The 22,510-nt window shown below is 39.8% G+C and overlaps 1 protein-coding gene across 1 annotated transcript; it reads left to right on the top strand.

Moving 5' to 3' along the window:
• The first annotated feature begins 8,023 nt into the window (after positions 1-8,023).
• On the top strand, positions 8,024-10,894 carry LOC108258561 (E3 ubiquitin/ISG15 ligase TRIM25-like). The gene is made up of 6 exons (XM_053676417.1): positions 8,024-8,685; positions 9,050-9,145; positions 9,308-9,541; positions 9,805-9,958; positions 10,166-10,225; positions 10,377-10,894. Exons 1-6 carry the CDS (start codon positions 8,080-8,082, stop codon positions 10,892-10,894), a joined length of 1,668 nt encoding a protein of 555 aa, XP_053532392.1. The 5' UTR covers positions 8,024-8,079.
• The last annotated feature ends 11,616 nt before the right edge of the window (positions 10,895-22,510 follow it).

The following is a 22,510-nucleotide window of genomic DNA, read 5'->3' on the forward strand; positions in this document are numbered from 1 at the left end:
TCATGCCCACTGAGTAAGCCCAAAGACCTTCGCTTCTATTGCCTCAAGTCTTTCTTCTCCAGCCCTCATGATGCAATTACACATGCCTTGCCAAACAATTTCATTGCTTCCTCCAGCCCTATGACTTGCCCTGTCTGGGCAAATTTAGCCTTGGCTCCACTGCAGCACCCTACCACTCCAGATCCATCTCCTGTACCCCCTCTTCCATGTCCTTCACCACCAGGTACTTCAATGCTGGAACAGTCAGCTTACTCCGGTTCCCCTTCCCTGGTCAGTGTGTCAGCACTGTCACAAGTGCTGAGTGCCCATGCACTTTAAGGACGTTCATCTTTATTAAAGGACTTCTGTGATTAATTTGTACTGCTTAGAACACACATGGATCAGCCATAATATTAAAACTACCAGCCTACTTTTGTGTAGGCCCCCCTTGTGCCACCAAAACCGCTCTGACCTGTTGATGCATGGACTCCACAAGGTCTCTGAAGGTGAGTTTTGGTATCTGGCACCAAGACATTAGCTGCAGATCCTTTAATTCCTGCACGTTGAAAGGTGGGCCGTCTATGAATCAGACTTTTTTGTACATCTTATAGACACTCAATCAGATTGAGATCTGTGGAATTTGGAGGCCAAGTCAACAACTTGAACCCTCTGTCATGTTCCTCAAAAATGTTTCAGCATGGCAGGGCGTATTATCCTGCTGAAAGAGGTCACTGTCTAGGGAATACTGTTGCCATGAAGGGGTGTACTTAGTCTGCAACAATGTTTAGATAGATGTTACAGTACATATCAAATTAACATCCACATAAGCCAGGATATAATTACTTATGGATTTCAGCTGGTTCCTTGCCTTCCCTTGCCTTGAAGAACTGCTTTTTCTTAGTGTGTTCAATACTTTTTTCCTGTGTCATTCCACTTAATTACTGTCACAGCAAACCAGTGACGACATTTCCCATACTGCATAGTGGCCTACAAATATGGCTGCCATGGACTGCAATTCCCAGAACGCTCACACACACACACACCCACACACACACACACACACACACACACACACACACACACACACACACACACACACAGAACACTCATTCTAATCACACATCTGCATCCAATCTCATACACACTCACAACTACAGTATAAAAGAGACTTTGTGAACATTTAGACTTTGTGAAGTATTACGTGTTTCATCCGTATACCAAGCCGTTGATCATCATGGTTTCTGTCCTAGTTTTGATCTTGTTCTAGTCCTCATTTTGGATTCTTGTTTTGCCTCGTTTAGGCCCGTTTGCTGATCGCCTGATCTATTGCCTGTTTATAACCATGTCTATGTTTCACAATTTGGATTTGTCTGCCTGTCTCTCATATAATAAAGCTCTTATCTGCATTTGCATCTGTCCTCAACTCCATTACGTGAAAATTACACATAACTTTATTTATGGACTTTAATGTTGTGAATTCTTTATATTTCCAGATTTCTTGAGTTAATACTGATATCTGGTGAAAATGTCATGTGAATAGCCATATTGGAAATATATTTACCAGAGATGCACCGATGTATCGGCCGATAATCGGTATAGGCCTATAAAGCCAATTTTCACGCTAAATTATGTTTAAAAACATCCGATGATCAGGGCAGATTATATCCTGTCAATCAAAGGTGGGTGGGAAAACACATCGATTTCACGCTGTGTGTAAAGATGATGTCTCTTGTGGAATGATGACAAAACTGCAGTTTGTAAGCTCTGTAATCTCACCTGTAATCTAAAGGTGGAGTCTTGTGTCATGAAAGTGGGGAAGTGTTTTATATTTTAACTTTTTGTTATTTGGTGTGTTTGCGTGTATGTGTATGTATGTTGTGGTCGTGAGTTTTAAAGTTTAGATTGACATATTACATCGTGTATGCTGGACAGGGGAAGGGCTGACTTTTTTACACTGAGTAGTGTTTGATCACGATTCCTATTGTGCTGTGTAATAACCACCAGAGTGCAGTGCTGTGCAGAGTTAGCATGTTATTTGTCTATTGACATTTGGATTTGTGAGGGCGTAAATGTTTGTTGAACTTTCTTGTGAATGGCTCTATTTTTCTAAATGAAATTGTTAATAAAGTAATATGTTTCCATAAAGTTGTTTGATGTACCCTCTGTTATCCATAACTCTGGTTTAAAATATATATATATATATATATATATATATATATATATATATATATATATATATATATATATATATATATATATATATATATATATGTACGTATATATATATATATATATATATATATATATATATATATATATACGTACATACATATACAGTATCTCACAAAAGTGAGTACACCCCTCAAATTTCTGTAAATATTTGACTATATCTTTTCATGTGACAACACTGAAGAAATGACACTTTGCTACAATGTAAAGTAGTGAGTGTATAGCTTGTGTAAAGTGTAAATTTGCTGTCCCTTCAAAATAACTCAACGCACAGCCATTAATGTCTAAACCGCTGGCAACAAAAGTGAATACACCCCTAAGTGAAAATGTCCAAATTGGGCCCAAAGTGTCAATATTTTGTGTGGCCACCATTATTTTCCAGCACTGCTTTAACCCTCTTGGGCATGGAGCTCACCAGAGCTTCACAGGTTGCCACTGGAGTCTTCTTCCACTCCTCCATGACGACATCACGGAGCTGGTGGAAGTTAGAGACCTTGTGCTCCTCCACCTTTCGTTTGAGGATGCCCCACAGATGCTCAATAGGGTTTAGTCCATCACCTTCACCCTCAGCTTCTTTAGCAAGGCAGTGGTCGTTTATGCTTTTTTTTTCTTCATTTAAACGCCTTGTGAAAGTTTTTTTTTTTTTTTTGTAAAGATAAAACCGAATATTCTTTCATCTGGAAGAAATGGTGCCCCGACTTTTTATAATTTTATTTCATAATTATTTTGCAGTATATATTTAACTTATGTTTAACATGTTGAAGTAGCCTTCTTCGCTGGATAATTTAAAGGGGGCGGCACCTCAGCACCCTCTATTGACCAGCTGCCACAGGTGACGTTGTCTCTTCAGTTTTGTTGCTTGTGTCATTAGTCTCTAAGTCATTTCTTTGAGATGTTCTCATTTGGTCCTCATGAGAATTTGATAATTTGATTCTCACAAAGGCAAGGACAAGAGTTCACCTTCAGGCAAAAACAACTAAGCTCATGGTGCTGAATTGTGCCATGGGTAATGCAGATAACCTGATGTATGCCCAGAGTGCCTTTCACTGATGGAAGCTCATTATTTATTAGAGAAGATACTTCTTGAATCTCCTTCTTCTCTACATAAAACAGATACATTTTTTTCAGTGACACATGTGCTTCAAAGAGGATTTTAGCATTGGGGAAGTCAATGCCCTTAGCCACCAAAGAATCGGCTGATCTCTCATTCCTCCAGAAAGCTCCAGTTAAATACAGTGAAACCCATCTGAAATGGAAATGTTCACAAAAGGTAAAAGTTTTTCTTTTCTCGATACTGCATTGTTGGACCATGACTAATGAAAAACTGCTTTTGCATACTTGAATGCTGCTCTTTGAGATATTGGAGAACAGGTTTTAGCTCTACACAAATATCGGCAGAGTCATGCGTCACTGAGGGAGAGATGAAACAGAACAATTCAGTACCTTTTGTAGTCTATACAACACAGTAGTGCAGTGTTGTCTGTCTGTGGGATGCTCCAAAGTGTATTTGATGCACCTCTGAAGCATATTTACATTGGCAGTTTTCAGAATAGTCAACATGCAGACTGGCTTCATCATCTCTTTGAGTTGGCCTGTGCTATTATAGCCTCAGATTCTTACCTAGCCAGTGTAGTTTTCTGATGTTACAGCTCATCCGCCACAGAATTTCACATGATTCAGAAATACTTTTCTGCTCACCACAATGGTAAGGAATGGTTATTTAAGTTATCATAGCCTTCCTGGTCATTTTCCTCTGATGTATCTCTTCAACAAGGTGTTTATGACTGCTGAACTGCCTCTCACTGGATGGTTTATGTTATCTGCACAATTCTGTGTGAACTCTTAAAGATTGCTGTGCATGACTATACCAAGAGACTATCAGTTTCTGAAATAGTTAATGGCCATCTGTATGTTCCTTTTAAACATACCATTCTTAAGTTAGTCTCCCCTTTGCTGTTGTAATACCCTCCATTCTTCTGGGAAAACATTCCACTAGTGTTTAAAGGCATGGCTGTGGGGATTTGTCCATTCAGCCACAAAACCATTAGTAAGGTCAGGCACAGATTGTTGAGCGAAAAGGCCTGGGCGCTGTTGGCATCCCAGTTCATCCCAAAGGTGTTCAGTGGGGTTGAGGTCAGGGTGCTGTGCAGGACATTCAAGTTCTTCCACCCCAACCATGGCAAAAAAATATCTTCATAGACTTCACAGGGTCATTGTCATGCTGGAAAAGGTTTGGGCCTCTCAGTTACAGTAAAGGGAAATTGTACAAATTGTAATGCTCCAGCATACAAACACATTCTATACATTCTTCCAACTTTGTGGCAACAGTTGGTAATAGGCACACATATTGGTGTGGCATGGACTGTACAAGGGACTGCAATCTTTCCTTTGACATTCTGGTTCATGTTGACATGACTGTTACACATAATTGCTGCAGATCTGACAGGTGCCCATTCTTTCTACAAACTTCTTGCTCCACATACCAAAGGTGCTCAGAAGGATTCAGATCTGTCTACACTGAGGCCATTAATGTACACTGAACTCATGGTTATGTTCATGGAATAAGTTTAAGATGACTTGTTCTTTGTAGGATCTTTATAGGTTCTATAATGATCCCTTGGTTATTTGGTATATGTCATCAGTTCTCTTTAGAACCTTTATTGTATCAAAAGGATTCATATTAGACTCTGGACTGTTTTCAAGGTTCATTCAGGAAACTTTTCTAAGGTGGACTGTAAAGCTTTTATTACTATTTTTTTATTAACTGAGACCTGTCCTTTGCTTTTAGCCCTACATATTGAACATGCACAAGAATGGAACTTTTTAATTTTTACAGATTCAAAATATTGCCTTAAATCACTTGAATCGTTAAAGACTGATCACCTACAAAAAAAAAACTACAGCATGTTCTGTTAGATTCATGGTCATTTTTTTTTCTTAGTGAACAAGCAGACACTAAAGAACCACAGAATGCCAGACTCCACCTTCAGACCTCAAGCTCTTATTCAGATAAAAAATTGGCAAGTTAAATGGGCGGAAAATGTGACAATAAATTATTTTAAATGAATCTGGTTGGCAAAACACTTTTTTCTAAACACGATCAAGTGTTCACACAAGGTCATATAGATCACAGACTGGTGTCACAGTTTGGAGGCAGAGACAGATGCAATTGCAGATAAAGAGTTTAACAATGAAAACAAACACAAAAGAAGCTATGAACACGTGGCAAAACACTGAGTCAAAGAAAAACCGTGAAACAAAGACCATGAACCCTATGACAGAAACGATAGCAGAGAAAGACAAACACAAGACAATCAGTATAGTGCAAACTATAAATACCGTAAGTGCTCATTAACAAGAATGAAGTTCAGGTGCAGGTGGTCATGTGACCTCCGGAATATCCATGACAACTGGGATGAGGAACCATCACCATGTCATTCTGTAACAATGTAACTGTGAAACATATCCATTTGGACTGTTCTGCTTTTAATGTTATTAGAAAACGTTTCTTATCAGGAAATACTTTGTTAGTATTAAGTATGGGTTGTGCAAGGTTTCATCAGAAAAAGGTTTTATTATTATTATTATTATTATTATTATTATTATGTGTTCAGATTGTTTGTGCATGTAATAGCCTAAACATTTTGAGAAAAAAAAGCTTTGTAAAAATGTTTATTACATGCGCATACAATCTGAATACAAAAATGTGGCCGATTTGTTTATGTCACGGTTTCCCCTTTAAGCAGCGCGCTGGAGAGCACGTGGACACGCGTGCACGAGCAAGGTGCGTGAGCACCTGCTTTTCGTATGTTGACAATCGTGACATTGTGCACATTGGACACGTGCTTTTATTATGTTTCTGTTATGTCTCCTCCCTGTTCTGTCATTGGCTATTATTTCACGTGTGTCTAGATTGGTGTCAGCTGTCAGCAATTGACACTGATTATGTTTCTATATTTACCACGCGCCTTCCAGCACACGGCACGGAATATTAGATTAGTTTAGTTAAGATACTTAGTTTAGATTCCTTACGATAGTTTACAATAGTCATAGTCATAGTCATAGTCTTTGTCCATGTTATGTTCCATGTTAGTTTAGTTCATTGCTATTTTCTCGACCCTGTTTTCCGTGACTGCGACCTTGATTCCTGCTTTGCCCCGTTTGTGCCTGTTTGCCGATCGCCTGACCTTTTGCATGTTTTGGATTACATTTATGGATTACGATTTGGATTTATCTACCTGTGTCTCTCTTTAATAAAACTAGTTGAACTGCACTTGCATCCGTCCCTATCTACATTACGTCTGGAGACGTGACAGTTGACTGCAAACAGTTTCCGGGAGTTCATCCCTACATTTCAAGTTTGATCTCACAATTTACTTCATCTCCTCCGGTGAATATGCTTCCCAGATGAGAAACACCATGACATTCACTGAAAAGTATTTAATGTGTCATAATTCCAAAACCAAAATGCCACCCACAGTGATTAAAATAGCAAATGTTTTGTTTAACTGAATGTATATTCAAATACAGTCCACTCTGAGAGTATTTTGTTTTTAAAAAATTCACAAAAATACTCTGCTCTCCTGGATTTCAAATAATTGCAAGCAAAATATGGGTTTATCAAAAAAAAAAAAAACTTTGTTAACTATAGGTGTGCCACAATTATTGGCACCCCTATGAATTCATATGAGAAAAATATATTTTAATTTTATTCCCATTGATATTTAACATTTTTTAGTACTCTGGGGTAAGGAAATTGTTCAACCATAACTTCCTGTTTCACAGGGGTATGAATATGAGGTAACACATAGGTTAAATTCCCTTACTCATTCAAAATGAAATATAAATCTTAAATGTAAATACAATTGAACTTAAATGTTTAATTCATACACCAACTTGCCCCGCCCTCTCGACGTTTGCATCATGGAAAGACACAGGGTGTGGTAGGGTTGCCAGGTTTACACCATATTGTGCAAGTCAAGTATTGTTACAGTACCGGCATTTTTACTCGTGTTATGGTGCTGTGGCGACAACGTGCACGAGCAGCTTGAGAACGCGCACATGTACTTGATTGAGGTGCACATGGCCACTAAAGCTGGGTTAAGTGTCGCCAGCTATCTGGAAACTTTCCTTTGACATTCTGATTGATGTTGACATGACTGTTGCACATAATTGCTGCAGATCTGTCAGCTGCAAATTCTTTCTACAACCTTCCTGTTCTACATACCAAAGGTGCTCGAAAGGATTCAGATCTGTCTACACTGAGGCCATTAATGTACACTGAACTAATGGTTATGTTCATGGAATAAGTTTAAGATGGTTTGTTATTTGTGACAGGTGTTGGAATTAGACATTATAAAAATGGGTAAAACTGTGGCCATAAAGGGATTCATGTGGTCAGTAACAATACTCAAGCTGTGGCATTTAAATGATACTCAAATGTTGTTAAGGGGTGCCAAGGAAATGTTCCCCACACCACCACCAGCAGTCTGAAGATGACTCATCAAAGCTGCACTTTCACAAAAAGGTATCCTCCAGGTGATTCTGACTGCCCCTTTGCATTTATCCTCATTCAAAGAAGCTACATAAATAGTGTTTTGTAGCATTCAGGTATAACTAAATTGTAGAGGATATATATTTATCGGCTACAGGATGGCAAGTGTTTAAGTTACAGATCTTAAGTTTCAAAAGCGAAATTTCAACACTACCTACCATGTTGACAGAAGATTTCATTAAGCTTAAAAAGTATGATCTGAATGTAAAACATTTGGATTCCACCCTTTCTATCTCCACCCCCTCTTTTACTTCTTATTTCAGAGAAATAGAAACTAATCTCTGAGTGCCGCACTTTCTCTCTCAGTGTGTGAGTGCATGAAAATGGCAGAGGCTCGTATTTTAGATGATCACTTTTCAATAGGTCAGTTCAGCTGTCCAGTGTGTCTGGATCTCCTGAAGGATCCAGTGACTACCCCCTGTGGTCACAGTTACTGTAAGGTGTGTATTAATGGTTTCTGGGATGAGGAGGATGAGAAGGATGTCTACAGCTGTCCTCAGTGCAGAGACACTTTCACTCCGAGGCCTGTTCTACACAGAAACAACATGCTGGCCGAAGTTGTGGTGAAACTGAAGAAGACTGAAGTCCAAGCTGCTTCTCCTGCTCACTGTTACGCTGGACCTGGGGATGTGGAGTGTGATTTATGCATCGGGAAGAAACGCAAAGCCGTCAACTCCTGTCTGATGTGTCTGGCTTCCTTTTGTGAAACTCATCTTAAACGTCACCTTGAACTTCCTGCTTTAAAAAAGCACACATTAATCGAAGCCTCTTCAAAACTCCAAGAGAATATCTGCTCTCAACACGACAAACTGATCGAGATCTACTGTCGTACTGACCAAAGGTGTATTTGTTCTTTGTGCATGTTGGAGAATCACAAAGCACACGACGCTGTATCACTTTCAGCAGAGAGAACTGAGAAACAGGTGAGAACTAGAAATCTTTTCAGAATGAATTCATCTGAATTATTTTTGTTATCTAGAATCAGCTGCTTTAGTCAGTTTCAGATTTAAATTGTGATTGCAATGGTTCAGTTCATCAGAATGATTTTAAAATGGTGTATTACATTTCAGTGTGTTGTGTTTACACAAGTGTTAAATGAATTTGTCCTCCTCACCCAGTGTTAGTCATAATCACGTCAGAGCAGTCAGTGAACTCTGGAACAGCTGAACACCAGTTTTACAACTTAATCAATTCCTCACAACACTGTGAACTTTAACCATTTAGCTGTCATTAATATTCACCCACACATCATTTATAACCAGCTGAATATAAGTAATTTGTGCTCAGAGTGAGTTAAAGAAGGAGCAGATGAAATCCCAGCAGAGAATCCAGGAAAAGCAGAAGAAGGTGCAGGAGCTGAAACAGGCTGTGAACACGATTAAGGTGAGCAGTGAGCAGAGACAGAGCTGCTCCTAGAAACACACACAACAGGAACAAGCAGTCATCCAGAGTCCCAGTAACAGAGGGAAGTGTGTGTGTGTGTGTGTGTGTGTGTGTGTGTGTGTGTGTGTGTGTGTGTGTGTGTGTGTGTGTGTGTCCTAAAAGTCCCATGCTCAGACAGCAATGAAGGACAGTGAGAGGATCTTTACTGAGATGATCAGCTCCTTGAAGAAAAAGCGCTCAAAGGTGACGGAGCTGATCAGAGCTCAGGAGAAGGCTGAACTGAGTCGAGCTGAACGACTCCTGGAGCAACTGGAGCAGGAGATCACTGATCTTCAGAGGAGAGTCACTGAGCTGGAGCAGCTTTCACACACACACGATGACATCCACTTCCTCCAGGTAACACTCGCTGTAGTGGCGAATCCTATTAGTCCTATAAATTAGATGCCATTCCAAATGACTTAATGTACATCATGGGAATGTTTTAAAACCTTCACAACAGTTACAGCTTTACCCCAGAGTGTAGATTATTAGTGTTAGATAATCCGGGTTTACAGCTCAGCAAACAAACTCTAAGCCTTACATAAAAACTGTATCATGTTTTAATATTACATAGTAATGCAGCAAACAATACCTTCTCTGTTCTGTTGTTTTCTCTGTAGAGTTTCCGGTCCTCTGTGTCTGTACGTGAGGATTCACCCAGCATCACTGTCCATCAACATCTCTCATTTGATGGAGTGAGGAATTCTCTCTCAGTTCTGAAGAAGCGATTCAAGGAATTCTGTGAGGAGGAATTCAACAAAATCCCTCCACATGGTAAGAGGAGCTGTTCCTGCTGGAGAAACACCGTGATGGACATCTTTACTCACTCAGGAAATATTCACAAGATACACAGAAAGGACTAATACTTTTAACTAAAACACTGATTAAAATGAATACATTCACTGTATCACTTTAAACTGTTTCCATCTTTTACAGAAGCTGATGATTCATTTTTGTCTTCATCTCCATTTTGTCTCCAAGCTGCAGCAGTTCAGAAGATTTCACTCTCAAAGTTAAAGAGCAGAGAAGATTTTCTGAAATGTACGTCTAAAACAGATACTCCCTCATTCACTCACTCACTCACTCACACACACACACACACACACACACACACACACACACACACACACACACACTACTGTATATCCAACATGATCACAATTTTTAAAGGTTTTTTTGTCTTTTATTTTAGGTTTCTGTTATCTGACTCTGGATCCCAACACGGCAAATCATTACCTCATTCTGTTTGAGAAGAACAGAGTGATGACTTTCGGTGTGAAAAATCAGCAGTACTCTAATCATCCAGAGAGATTTGACTTCTATAAGCAGGTGTTATGTAAGGAGAGTGTGTGTGGACGCTGTTACTGGGAGGTGGAGTGGAGCCGTGATGTGGACATCTCAGTCTCATATAAAGGCATCAGGAGGAAAGGAGAGGGTAATGAGTGTGGGTTTGGACTCAACAATCAGTCATGGAGTCTGCGGTGTTCTTCTTCTTCTCTCTCTTTCTATCACAACAACATTAAAACTGATCTCAGAGGTCCATCATCCTCCAGAATAGGAGTGTATGTGGATCACAGTGCAGGAAGTCTGTCCTTCTACAGCATCTCTGACACGATGAAGCTCCTCCACAGAGTCCACACCACATTCACTCAACCTCTATACGCTGGGTTTGGGGTTTGGGGACATGTGAGTTTGTGTGACCCAAAATAACAGCAGATGCAATTAATTTGTCTTCGAAACTTTATGATTGAAAGTTTGGTATATTTGTTATATACAATCTGATTCTCTAATAAACTCTAATAAAGCCTCACAAAGCTCAAATAATAACTCAATAACTCGTGTAACTGTGTTATTTGATGAATGAGAAGCAAAGATTCACATGTTTTGAATATATGAGTAAATCAGAAATGTTGAATATTTTACTAGCTGCTTATTTTTGCTGAGTTGAGTAATTCAGTTCAGTTCACTGAATCAATTCTTACTTCACTGAATCAAACTCTTACTAGCTCATTAGCAAGTCAATATGACTCAGAGTCAGCTAGTTATTACACTCATTACCAAGCCAGTGTGAGAATAAATCAGCTAATTATAATGTTAGGTAGCGACGGCCAGCTAATGACCAAGCTATTAAAGATAAACCAGCTAAACATGACAATGTGCATCTAATAAACAAGCTAATACAGAAAGCAAACCAGCTAAACATGATAAGAATCAGCTAACTACCAAGCTAATTACCAAGCTACGTCAGCTAATGATAAAGCTAAAGTAGACATTAAATCAGCTAATCCTGAAAATGACCAGCTAATAAACAAGCTAATATAGTGAACAAACCAGCTAATGACCAAGCAAATAAATGCAACAAATCAGCTTATCATGAGACTGGGTATCTAATTACAAAGCTAACTCAAACAACATAATCAAGCTAATTATATGAGAAGCCAGCTAATTACGGTGCTGACTAGTTATTTGATTTTCTCATATTTGAATGAATATTTCTCAGTTTGTGACTACTTTATTAGTGCACTCTGCTAGTACAGCTAATTAACTAGGCAGCTAGCATGGTGCTAGCTAGCTAATTAGCAAGCCAAGTTCCTCCAAGGATTTTTAGAGACATGTTCAAGAAAACACAACACAAATCTTTTGAGAAAGTATTTAATCTCTTCTATTTTAGGCAGGTCAGCTTCCACAGGAAGTGTAATGGAATGTGAAGGAATTGTAGTGTTGAGTAACATGTTTAGTACTGTTTATGAGTGTTTACTACAATGTTAAAGATTCACTCAAGGTGACTTAACACAGCCACATCATGCTAATCAGCTTAGGAAATGAAAATTCACTAAGAGCTGCTATGAGGTCTTAGTCTTTCTCAGGCTCGAAGTCAGGAAGTGAAAGATTAGAGATGTAGCGATGTCCACTGACACACACACACACACACACACACTCACAGTTTAACAAATACTTGAGTCGGCAATGTTAGCCAACTAGCCTGAATCAAGCAAGTTAGAGAACAAAATTACAAAGAACAGGAGACATAAAAGCTAGAAAATGAGACACCTAGGCTTTTTGTTTTTAGAAAGCTAGTTTTAAGTTGACCGGAGTTGTCACATAATGGAGGCTGAGATGGAAGCAAGTGGAGGTATGGCGGCGCGACGTCCTCAGCTGAGCAGGGAGGCAGAGCGACATCCTCAGTGGCATGGGAAAATGGAGTGACGTCCATAGAACCCTGGCGTAGTGGCATCCACGGCAGACTAGGGATGCTGAGCTGCATCCTCAGTCACACAGAGAGTCTGAGTGTTATTCTCCATCGAATTTACAGGCTGAACTTGTTTGGCTGTGTCAGCAGACTCAGCTGTACGCAGAGCTTGGTTGGCTGTGTCATCAGTCTCAGGCATGAGGAGAACAGCAGACTCGTGCTTGATCAAAACTTGGTTGTCCGTCTCAGCAGTCTCGGGCGAAAGCAGAACTTGGTTGTTCATGTCAGCAGACTCGGACGTGAGCAGAACTTGGTTGGTCTTGTCAACAGATTCTGGCGTGATGAGAACTTGGTTGGTCGTGACGTTGGTCGTGACTGGAACTTGGCGTGGAAGGTCACATCATCGATCTTAGACTGGAACTTGGCGTGGGAGATCACATCATCAATCTCAGACTGGAACGGCGTGGAAGGTCATATTGTCAATCTCAGACTGGAACTTGGCGTGGACGGTCACATCGCCGTTCTCAGACTGGAACTTGGCATGGAAGGTCACATCATCGATCTTAGACTGGAACTTGTCGTGGACAGTTGCCTTGTCGACCTCAGACAGGAACGTGGTGTGGGAGGTCGCCTCGTCAACCTCAGAAAGGAATGTGGCGTGGGAGGTTGCCTCATCAACCTCGGACATGAACTTGGCTTGGGAGGCCATCTCTTCGACCCTGGACAGGAACTTGGCTTGAAAGGTCACCTCTTCATCATCGGACAAGAACTTGGCTTGAGAGGTCGCCTCTTCAACCTCAGACAGAAACTTGGCTTGAGAGGCCATCTCTTCGAATTCGGACAGAACTTGGCTTGAGAGGTCACCTCGTTGACCTCTAACAGGAACATGCCTTTATGCTGGAGCTCTGGGGATGAGACCGCCTCATGCATTTCATGCTGAAGCTCTGCAGGTGAGACCACCTCGTGGATCTCAAGCTGTAAACACTTGAAAAGTGTTTTCCCTCAATGACCACGCATCCTCTTACCAAATCAAACGTAACCTTCGGAGATATCCGTCAAAAATCGATGGAGAGAATTAAGAATTTGCAAGACACTCTCAATTTGCAAGTCACTCTGATGTGGGAACACGAGTGTAATGAAATGAAGAAAAACGACAATCTCATGCTAAATTTTCTAAAAGACTTTGACTTTCCTGAGCGTTTAAACCCTCGAGATGCTCTTTACGGCGGTCGAACAAATGCGTTAAATTTGCATTATGTAGCTCAACCTGGTGAGAGAATCGATTATTTCGACGTTACCTCTCTATACCCATTCGTAAATAAGACAAAGACATACCCGATCGATCACCCCATCATCATTTATCGTGACTTTCGACCTCTGAAATATTACTTCGGTATCATTAGAGCAAAGGTATTACCACCTAGGGGTCTGTGGGCACCTGTTCTACCATTTCGTGTAAAAAGCAAACTCCTCTTTCCTCTATGTAGAACGTGTGCCGAACATCAGCTAAAACAATGCAATCATAAGGCTCAAGACAGAGCTCTTACCGGCACATCTTACATGGGCATCTATCGAAATTGAGAAAGCCGTGTGTTTGAAGTGTGGCACTTTCCTAAAAGGTCTGATGAGCTTTTTACGAGATATATTAAAATGACCAAACAGGAAAGTTCAGGTTATCCGTCCTGGGTCGTTGATGTATCATCTAAACGTGAGTACATTCGCAAATATAAGGAGAACGAAGGGATTACGTTGGATCCGAAATTTATCACTGTTAATCCTGCCAAAAGATCAGTGGCTAAACTCGCACTAAACTCGTTGTGGGGTAAGATGTGTCAAAGACCAGACAGATCAAACACGACCTTAATTCGCGATCCTGCCGAGTTTTTACAGTTCATGTTCTCCGATATTTATATTGTGAGTCAGTTGTCTTTTTTGAAAGAGAAGGTGGCGATGGTACAGTGGCGTTACGCAGACGAGAGATTGATTAAACCGCTAAACGCTAATGTATTCGGCATTTTCTGCATTTTCACTACAGCGTATGCTAGACTTGAGCTGTACAATTTGATGGATCGATTGGATCAGTGTTGTTTGTACACAGACACCGATAGTGTCATTTTTAAAAGTAAGGAAGGTGACTGGATGCCGCCCTTAAGCAATTACTTGGGTGGTCTTACCAGCGAACTAGATGATGGCGATCAAATCGTGGAATTTGTAAGCGCAGGTCCTAAAACCTACGGTTACAAAACCATGAAAGCTAAAGGCATTACTTTAAATTGTATCAATTCTGAAATTGCCAATTTGAAATCACTAACAGAACTGGTGGACGAGCGAGTGAAAAATCCGGATCATACCGGTCATCTCGTAACCACGCATAACCAAATCGTGAGAGATAAAAAGGGGTTTCATTTGAGAAACAAATCACAGTTGAAAAGGTTCAGGGTTTTGTACGATAAGCGTGTTTTATTATCTGATTTTACAACTCTCCCTTACGGATATTAAGACTATTCTTGTATATATGTGTATATAGTTTCTGTTGATGTGTTTTGTAAAGGAAAATATGAACTTGACTGCTTTTGACGCTAGGATGCAACTTCCCTTTTCACGTATCGTATGTGGACCGAGTAATAGTGGAAAATCTTTTTTTATCAAAATGTTGTTGGAAAACTGTAAAGAGGCAATGTCGGTTGTTCCGGAAAACATTGTCTGGTGTTATACGTGTTGGCAGCCTCTGTACGATGAATTATTGACCAGAATAAAAATAATTTTCTTCAAGGAATCCCTGATTCTTTGTGTGATGACGAACTATTTCCTCTAAATAAAAAAAACTTATTGGTAATCGATGACTTGATAGAATCCGCCAGTAAAAACGACGAAGTAGAAAAGGCTTTTACAAAATACACACACCACAGAAATCTGAGCGTCATCTACCTCGTTCAAAACTTGTTTTTTCAAGGCAAGACCAGTAGAACAATCAACCTGAACACCAACTACATGGTTCTTTTTAAAAACCCTAGAGATAAATTACAGATTAGCTAACTGGCTCGTCAAATGTATCCGGGTAACAGCAAGTATTTTTTAGAATGCTTTCTCAATGCCGTCTCTAGATCTTACGGGTATTTATTTGTTGACCTGAAAGCACAAACGCCAGAAGAACTTCGTCTCCGGTCAGGGTTGTTTCCGGGGGAGAAGCCGGTTGTGTATGTTCCGAATAAGAAGAAAAAACTTTAAAGTATCGACAACAAATGTCTGAGCAATTGAAAAAAACCCTCCCGCTGCTGAATTCATCACACCCGTCTCCACCCCGAAGGAGAAAGGATATATTACGTGATGCGCCCACAGATCTCATCCTGAGCATATGTGAACTAGCTTTAAACGTGCTCAGGGGAAACATACCACTGACGACAAAACAGTACCGGGTTTTAAAAAAAACAAAAAAAATGGATCAAACTATTTGCTGATAAAAGAGCGTCCGTAGAAAGAAAAAGGAAAGTTATTAATCAATCCGGAGGATTTCTTCTGCCTTTACTCAGTGTAGCCATTCTTTTTATAAGCAGCTTAATCGCATCCCGCAACAATTAACATGGAGACTGCAGAGAAAATGTATTTAGTCCCTCAACATCAGATCGATAAACGTAGAAACATCGCCGCAGAGAAGGAAAGCTTAAGAAAGACTGTTGAAAACAACTTGGACGATGCAATACGAGGTATTTTATCGAGGACTGATCTGAACGAATATGATAAGGCGAAACTTTACGCGTCTGTGCTGCAAATTTTTTTAAACTTGGTTAAAGTAGGAGAGCAAGAAACCGCTCAATTGACCCTGTCTCTACCTAAAATATCGGAAAGCAAAACGGAAGCAGCGGTGACCGAACCACCCAAAGACGAGATCATGCAAGAGGTCCTCGCTAACATTTCTACTAGAAACAAAAGAAACACTTCGTACGTTATGGAAAAACTTTTAAAAGCCGGTGCTGCGTGGAACGATAGCGGTGAATTTATTTTTAAAGGAAACACTATCAAAGGATCTCACATGGTGGATTTGCTTAAAAATCTCACGGCCCCTCATCGAGTATCTGACGAACGGAGGCCTTTAGGTTGGAAAGAGTTCTTACAGACAGTAGCCAACCTAAATATACCCTTTTCAGCAATACCTAATGGCGGTGTTCGACGCAAAACATCTGACATAAAAAGATCTAAAGATATCTCTCATCTTGTTTCCCCACCTAAAAGCAAAGACTATGATTCTGAACCAGTTTTCAAATCCCCCGTTTTTAACCGTTCTGACTGGTTTGGTTTTTGAAATGATGAGGGGCAAAGAATGTTATGTTATGTTACCCCTTTATTTCAATAAAATAACTATTGTTTAACATTTTTCTTGTGAAGCATCGTCATTTAACATTCCACTACATATGCAAATGAAACATATCTAGAGAGTTAACACATTGTACACATGTAATTGAATGCTTTTTATTTACTCTAGGGTACATTTTTTTTAACAAATGACACAACAGTGTTATCATTTCTAATTAAATCTTTGCTATACATAGACATAATACGGTTAAATGAATAACCTTTAGTTTTGTGACACAGAAAAAACACACAGTGTTGACCGCAGCAAACCGACGTAAAGTTTTGAACTTGTACAGGGTTATATTTTATTTTGCAACAGTTCTTTGTCAAAAAATAATGAATCGATCAAGGAAAGAGTTCGTAGTCTGGAGGGTTTCCGTACGAGTCAAAAAATTCTCCTGTGTTTTCGTCATTAAGGCATAACGCTAGCCAGTGCTCACGCAGCATGTGTCTCGGATGTGTGTTTACGATGAATAAAGCTGGAAACTTTCTCAGAGTACTTGTAGGTAGCTCGTCACAGGCCATCACGCCATGAAATATTTTATCTATTTCAGGACAACTTCTCATAACCTCCGTTAGTTCTCTGGGACCCATGAGTTACTGGTAATCGATGAGCACGTTTCTTCAATTGTTTATTTCTAGAATGCTATCAAAACTGGCGTATACGATTAGATTCACCGTGCTCGGAAGTGGTTGACGAAATCTGAGTTCCAATCGCATATTGCCCGATTTTATTAATGACAAATGTTGCCCACAATCGTCATCGGGATTCAGGTTGAAAGCGAATAAAGTATATCCGTTCAGGTACTCTTCTCTGTTTATCAACAAAGCCTGATCTTTCAGCTGCTTTCCTGATGCTAAAATTAGAGAATGGAATTCACGGACCACGTTACTGGACTGAAAAACAGGCTGAAACGGCTTTGCAGGATATTGCGTACTCGGTCTTTTTCACACTGTTCTTGATTTTAGTAACCTTACGTCTTTTATTAGGAACCACATGTCGACGCCCTCCGAGCCTTTTAGATTTTTTACGCACAATCAACGCAAGCCCCGATCCGTCTTGATTCTGAGCTTGTGTCTTGCTCATAATGTTGCTGAATACGTCACTTATGAACCCTTTAGCAGCTTTTTTTAAATGAGGCTTTGCAATAGCAAAACCCTTTTTGAGGAACGGAACCGCCATTCTAAAAAGACCCTTGAACAGTCCTCCTAGCCCCGACCCATACATGGTGGGGGCGCCTTGAAACCCAGGAAGACCATTTCCAGCCTGGTGGACATAATAATCCACGTAGGTCTGCGGATGAACGTAGCCCCTATCCATCATTTTACATACGGAACGAATGTTTAGCGGGTCTAAAGTGTAGTTTAGCAATAAATTTCCCGTAACTAAAAGGTATAGGCTTGTTCTGATCCGTTTTGACTTCGATTACTATATGAGTAATGTGGTTCTTGGTCAGAGGTACGTAATGCAGCTTATCATAAGTAATTGTGACGACTTTGTTGTTTTCACCCGTTATATGTACTCATCTCAGTAACGAGGCAAAACTGTCATCAACTCGTCGATACTCGATAACGTCTGTATATACATACATCGTATAAAAGCCTGCGTGAATATCAGCGGGGTTAGGCGCGTCTGGTTCTCGGGCCATTATCGGAACACCGGGGTTCATACCGAGTATATATGCTATTTTTCCATTAGCTTTGAACGCAAAATGTTTTTGGGATACGGTGCGTATTTTATTTTTCAGAGGGTTATAGAGTAGCTCTATTCCGAGTTCCAATTTCTTCATGTTGTTGTTGATTTCACTACCCACTTCATCGATATTTTTATAATATCCTGGAATGATATTAAAGTTACTGTTTTGTGTTCTCTTTCCATCCCTCTGAATAATATGACACATACTGTCTTCCTCCGTTAACGAGTACCAACTCTGGATATATTGAACCTCTGCGAGCGAGACTTCCCATATTCCGTTCAAATCGATTGGTTTGGCGAATTTAGTAGTGTAGTGCACGATCTTATTATTAGGGTAAATATCCAAAGACGCGTTGCTTGGAAGCGTCACAAAGAACCCACACTCTTCCATGGTTTAATGAATATAGTTTTCAGTTTTGTTCACGGTGATCCTTTTGTTATGTTAACTACGTCTTCGACCAGAACCCAGGAATTAAATTTATCGGGCCAACCCACCCATTTCACCAGGCAGACTTTTTTTTGGTTTCGGGTCTTTTCAGACAAGATTTTCTCAATTTTAAACGTCTTGTCCTTATGGATAATGATCTTTTGTAACTCGGGTTCATAAAATGTTCCCTCAGTTTTTTCACCATCATAGTCTTGTAATTCATATACTGGGGGATCTCTCGGTATCCGTTCGGAGATTGTAAAATATTCATCCGTAAAGTTTTGCTCGTATCCTTTCTCAAACTGTCTTTTTAAACGAGAAATTCTAACGATATCACAGACTTTAAACTTGAAATTTAGTTTCTTTAATTTAGGTGAGAACAGTCCATAGAGCGTTTTAAATACTCTGAAGGAATTGGCTTCGTGGACCTCGGCGGGTTTCATTTTGATGCTGGAATGGTAATTGTGATTGTACGCTTGAATCAAATCCTGAACTATGTCATTGTATTTTCTCGTGTTAAAAGCAGTAAAATATCTCCACATCCTGGTCTTTAGCGTTCTGTTGAACCTTTCACACACCGATGCTTTTTGCCCTGTTCCCGTAGCAAAGTGAATAATGTCATGTTTTTTCATTAATGTTTGAAAATTTTTATTAAAAAACTCCTTCCCTTGATCAGTTTGTAGTTTTTTGGGGACTCTACCTTCATTTAGAATGGAATCAAAAGCTTTAGTTACTTCGAGTCCGGTCTTGTTTCGTAACACACGTACCCAGGCATATTTGGATAAAATATCTATACACGTTATCATAAATTTCGCGTTGTCGTTACTCTCTGACAAGTTGCTCATATCGACTAAGTCAGCTTGCCATTGTTCATCGATGTTCTTCACAAAAACCTTGTTTCTTTTAAACTTTGTAGATACTGGTTTATGTAGACTGTATGCATCCTGCTCTGCTAACCAGTTTTTTATTTCAGTATCATTAGCTCTTTTACCTATTTTCTCAACAATAGCTCTTTGCAAACTCTCAACACCACCGTACGAACCAGGTTCTGACAGTGTATAATATATATTCTTCATCAATCGTTCAGTCATTTTGAGAGTCAAGACAAGAATGATCAAACACCAGTGTAGATTAAGCATTTATCTCAGAACACATGAGCTAGGTATTACATATTCAATCAAAGTAACATTTTCCATTCTAAACAATTTATATCACATGCAGGTTTAGACATGTTTAAACATGTTTAGTTTTACATTCAAAAGTTTCAGCAATACATATAAAAAACTTGATACACACCGATGTGTTAAGGACACACGCTATTTACGAATGTCTTCAGCATTTTTGTTTTAATCGGCTTCAGGCTTTTCTCGCAGTCAGAATAGACGTGGCTTGTTTTGAAGTTTCCCATGTATGGGAAGGTTCAGCAGGTTCCAAAGATGAGTGAAAGGTCCAGTAATCTACAACGTCTTCGCACACTAGCTCGTTGAAAACGTCTTTGGTTTTCTCCTTGACCTCATTCAGCAAGGTTTTGATGTGAGGCTCGTCTCGCCATTCACACACGGTGGCTTCAGCGATACCTTGAATTTTTTCTAGGGAAGGAGTGTGTTTGAATCCACACAGTTTCAGACCTCTTGCCAATGTGTATTTGAACCACGGTTTAAACAGTTTTTTCAGCAATCTGTAGGTGTTAAGGTGTAGATAGTACTCTTCAGGATTGAACAAACACGCGTGTTGGAGTTGACTCGGGTGATCGATTGCGCAGCCGTGACAGTTGTCCTTCAGATCTTGTTGGATAACTCTGTCCAACAGTTCCACTGTAACAGCACGTATGATGGTTAGCACATTGTTGGTTATACACCCGTCGGCTTCATCGTCCGTTGTCAGACAGGTCAGATTTCTTTTTCCTAGGTTTTCACCGTCTTCAAAACCCAAACTGGTCACATCATCATCATCATCATCATCATCATCATCATACAGGGTTGCATCAGAGTTGTAGAAAACGGGGTTGAATTCACAAGACATGTTGCTGGTTGATGCTCAGATTACTTTGACTCGATATGCATTCAGACTCATTGATATAGTGTGTGGGAGGAGTCTTGGTGGAGGTGGAGTTTCTGATCAAGAGTAGTATATTGACGAACTCAGAAGAAGACATCTTCTAGCTTTACTTTTATTTGCATCATTTCTTTGTCTCTTCCAGTTTTTTGGAATAATTCATCGATTTGATGGAAGTAGTGTTGCAGATCGTGCCAGCTGGTTCGGTCATACCGCACTTCACAATTCTCTTTGTTATCAGGGGCGTTGTCACCGGTTAATATAGCAGCACAGTGCAGTGAAACCTGGTTCTTGGAGAAATTTGTTGCTCTGACGCGGTATTTGCATTGAAGAGATGTACTGTTCCATTTACGTCTGTACGCATCCGGGGAAAAGAATTCCATTCTAACAATGTAGTCAAAATCCTTGCACCATTTTCTGAACTTTTTCAGTCACCTTTGTTAAAAGTTACGTTCTCTGTAGCACGGCGGATGTGGATGTGGATGTGTCCCGGGACCGAGAACTTGAAAAGCAAAACGGTTCCTTTTTCTGCATCGAAAAAAAACCCGGCTGTACATCCGTTTGACATTACCCAATATTGAATATTTTCATATTCTAACATTTTTTATATTCTTCCCAAAAAGCGGTGAGCTTTTTTCGGCGCGTTAGGACAAACATCAGCCATGTTGTAAGCTCGCACATGTTGTCCTAAGTACAGAGTATTATAAAACCTAGAGGGATGCTCGAATTTTATAAACAGGTTCGTATGCATGCGTTTGTCTGTACGTGCACGTGTGTGTTTGTGCGTGCGCGTGTGTGTGTCATATTTTTGTTTGGATGTGGAATACACATGGCCGTACCATGTATGGTAACGTTTGTGTCACGAATGGATGTGATCCAGATTTAACATAACTATATATATTTTTATGACCTACCTCAGAGTGTTAGAAAGAACATGTGTGTGCAACTTGTGTGGGTGGAAAACATATGGCCGTACCAGGTATGGTAACGTTTGTGTCACGAATGGATGTGATCCAGATGTAACATAACTATATATATATTTTATGACCTACCTCAGAGTGTTAGAAAGAACATGTGTGCAACTTGTGTGGGTGGAAAACATATGGCCATACCAGGTATGGTAACGTTTGTGTCACGAATGGATGTGATCCAGATTTAACATAACTATATATATTTTTATGACCTACCTCAGAGTGTTAGAAAGAACATGTGTGTGCAACTTGTGTGGGTGGAAAACATATGGCCGTACCAGGTATGGTAACGTTTGTGTCACGAATGGATGTGATCCAGATTTAACATAACTATATATATATTTTATGACCTACCACAGAGTGTTAGAAAGACCATGTGTGCAACGTGTGTGGAGTGGAAAACATATGGCTGTACCAGGTATGGTAACGTTTGTGTCACGAATGGATGTGATCCAGATTTAACATAACTATATATATTTTTATGACCTACCACAGAGAGTTTCATATTCTATGTGAAAAGAAAGAACGTGTGAAATGTGTGTGGATGTCTGGAATACACATGGTCGTACAATGTATGGTAACGTTTGTGTCACGAATGGATGTGATCCCGATTTAACATAACTATAAATATTTTTAT

Source organism: Ictalurus punctatus, chromosome 26 (genome assembly GCF_001660625.3).
Source record: "Ictalurus punctatus breed USDA103 chromosome 26, Coco_2.0, whole genome shotgun sequence".
Classification (NCBI taxonomy): Eukaryota; Metazoa; Chordata; class Actinopteri; order Siluriformes; family Ictaluridae; genus Ictalurus; species Ictalurus punctatus.

Bases quoted from the DNA above. Each gene is read 5' to 3' on its own strand.
- LOC108258561 (XM_053676417.1), top strand. From the start codon at position 8,080: ATGAAAATGGCAGAGGCTCGTATTTTAGATGATCACTTTTCAATAGGT. The intron at 9,959-10,165 runs GTAAGAGGAGCT...TTTGTCTCCAAG, and splicing joins CAACAAAATCCCTCCACATG to CTGCAGCAGTTCAGAAGATT. The intron at 10,226-10,376 runs GTACGTCTAAAA...CTTTTATTTTAG, and splicing joins CAGAGAAGATTTTCTGAAAT to GTTTCTGTTATCTGACTCTG.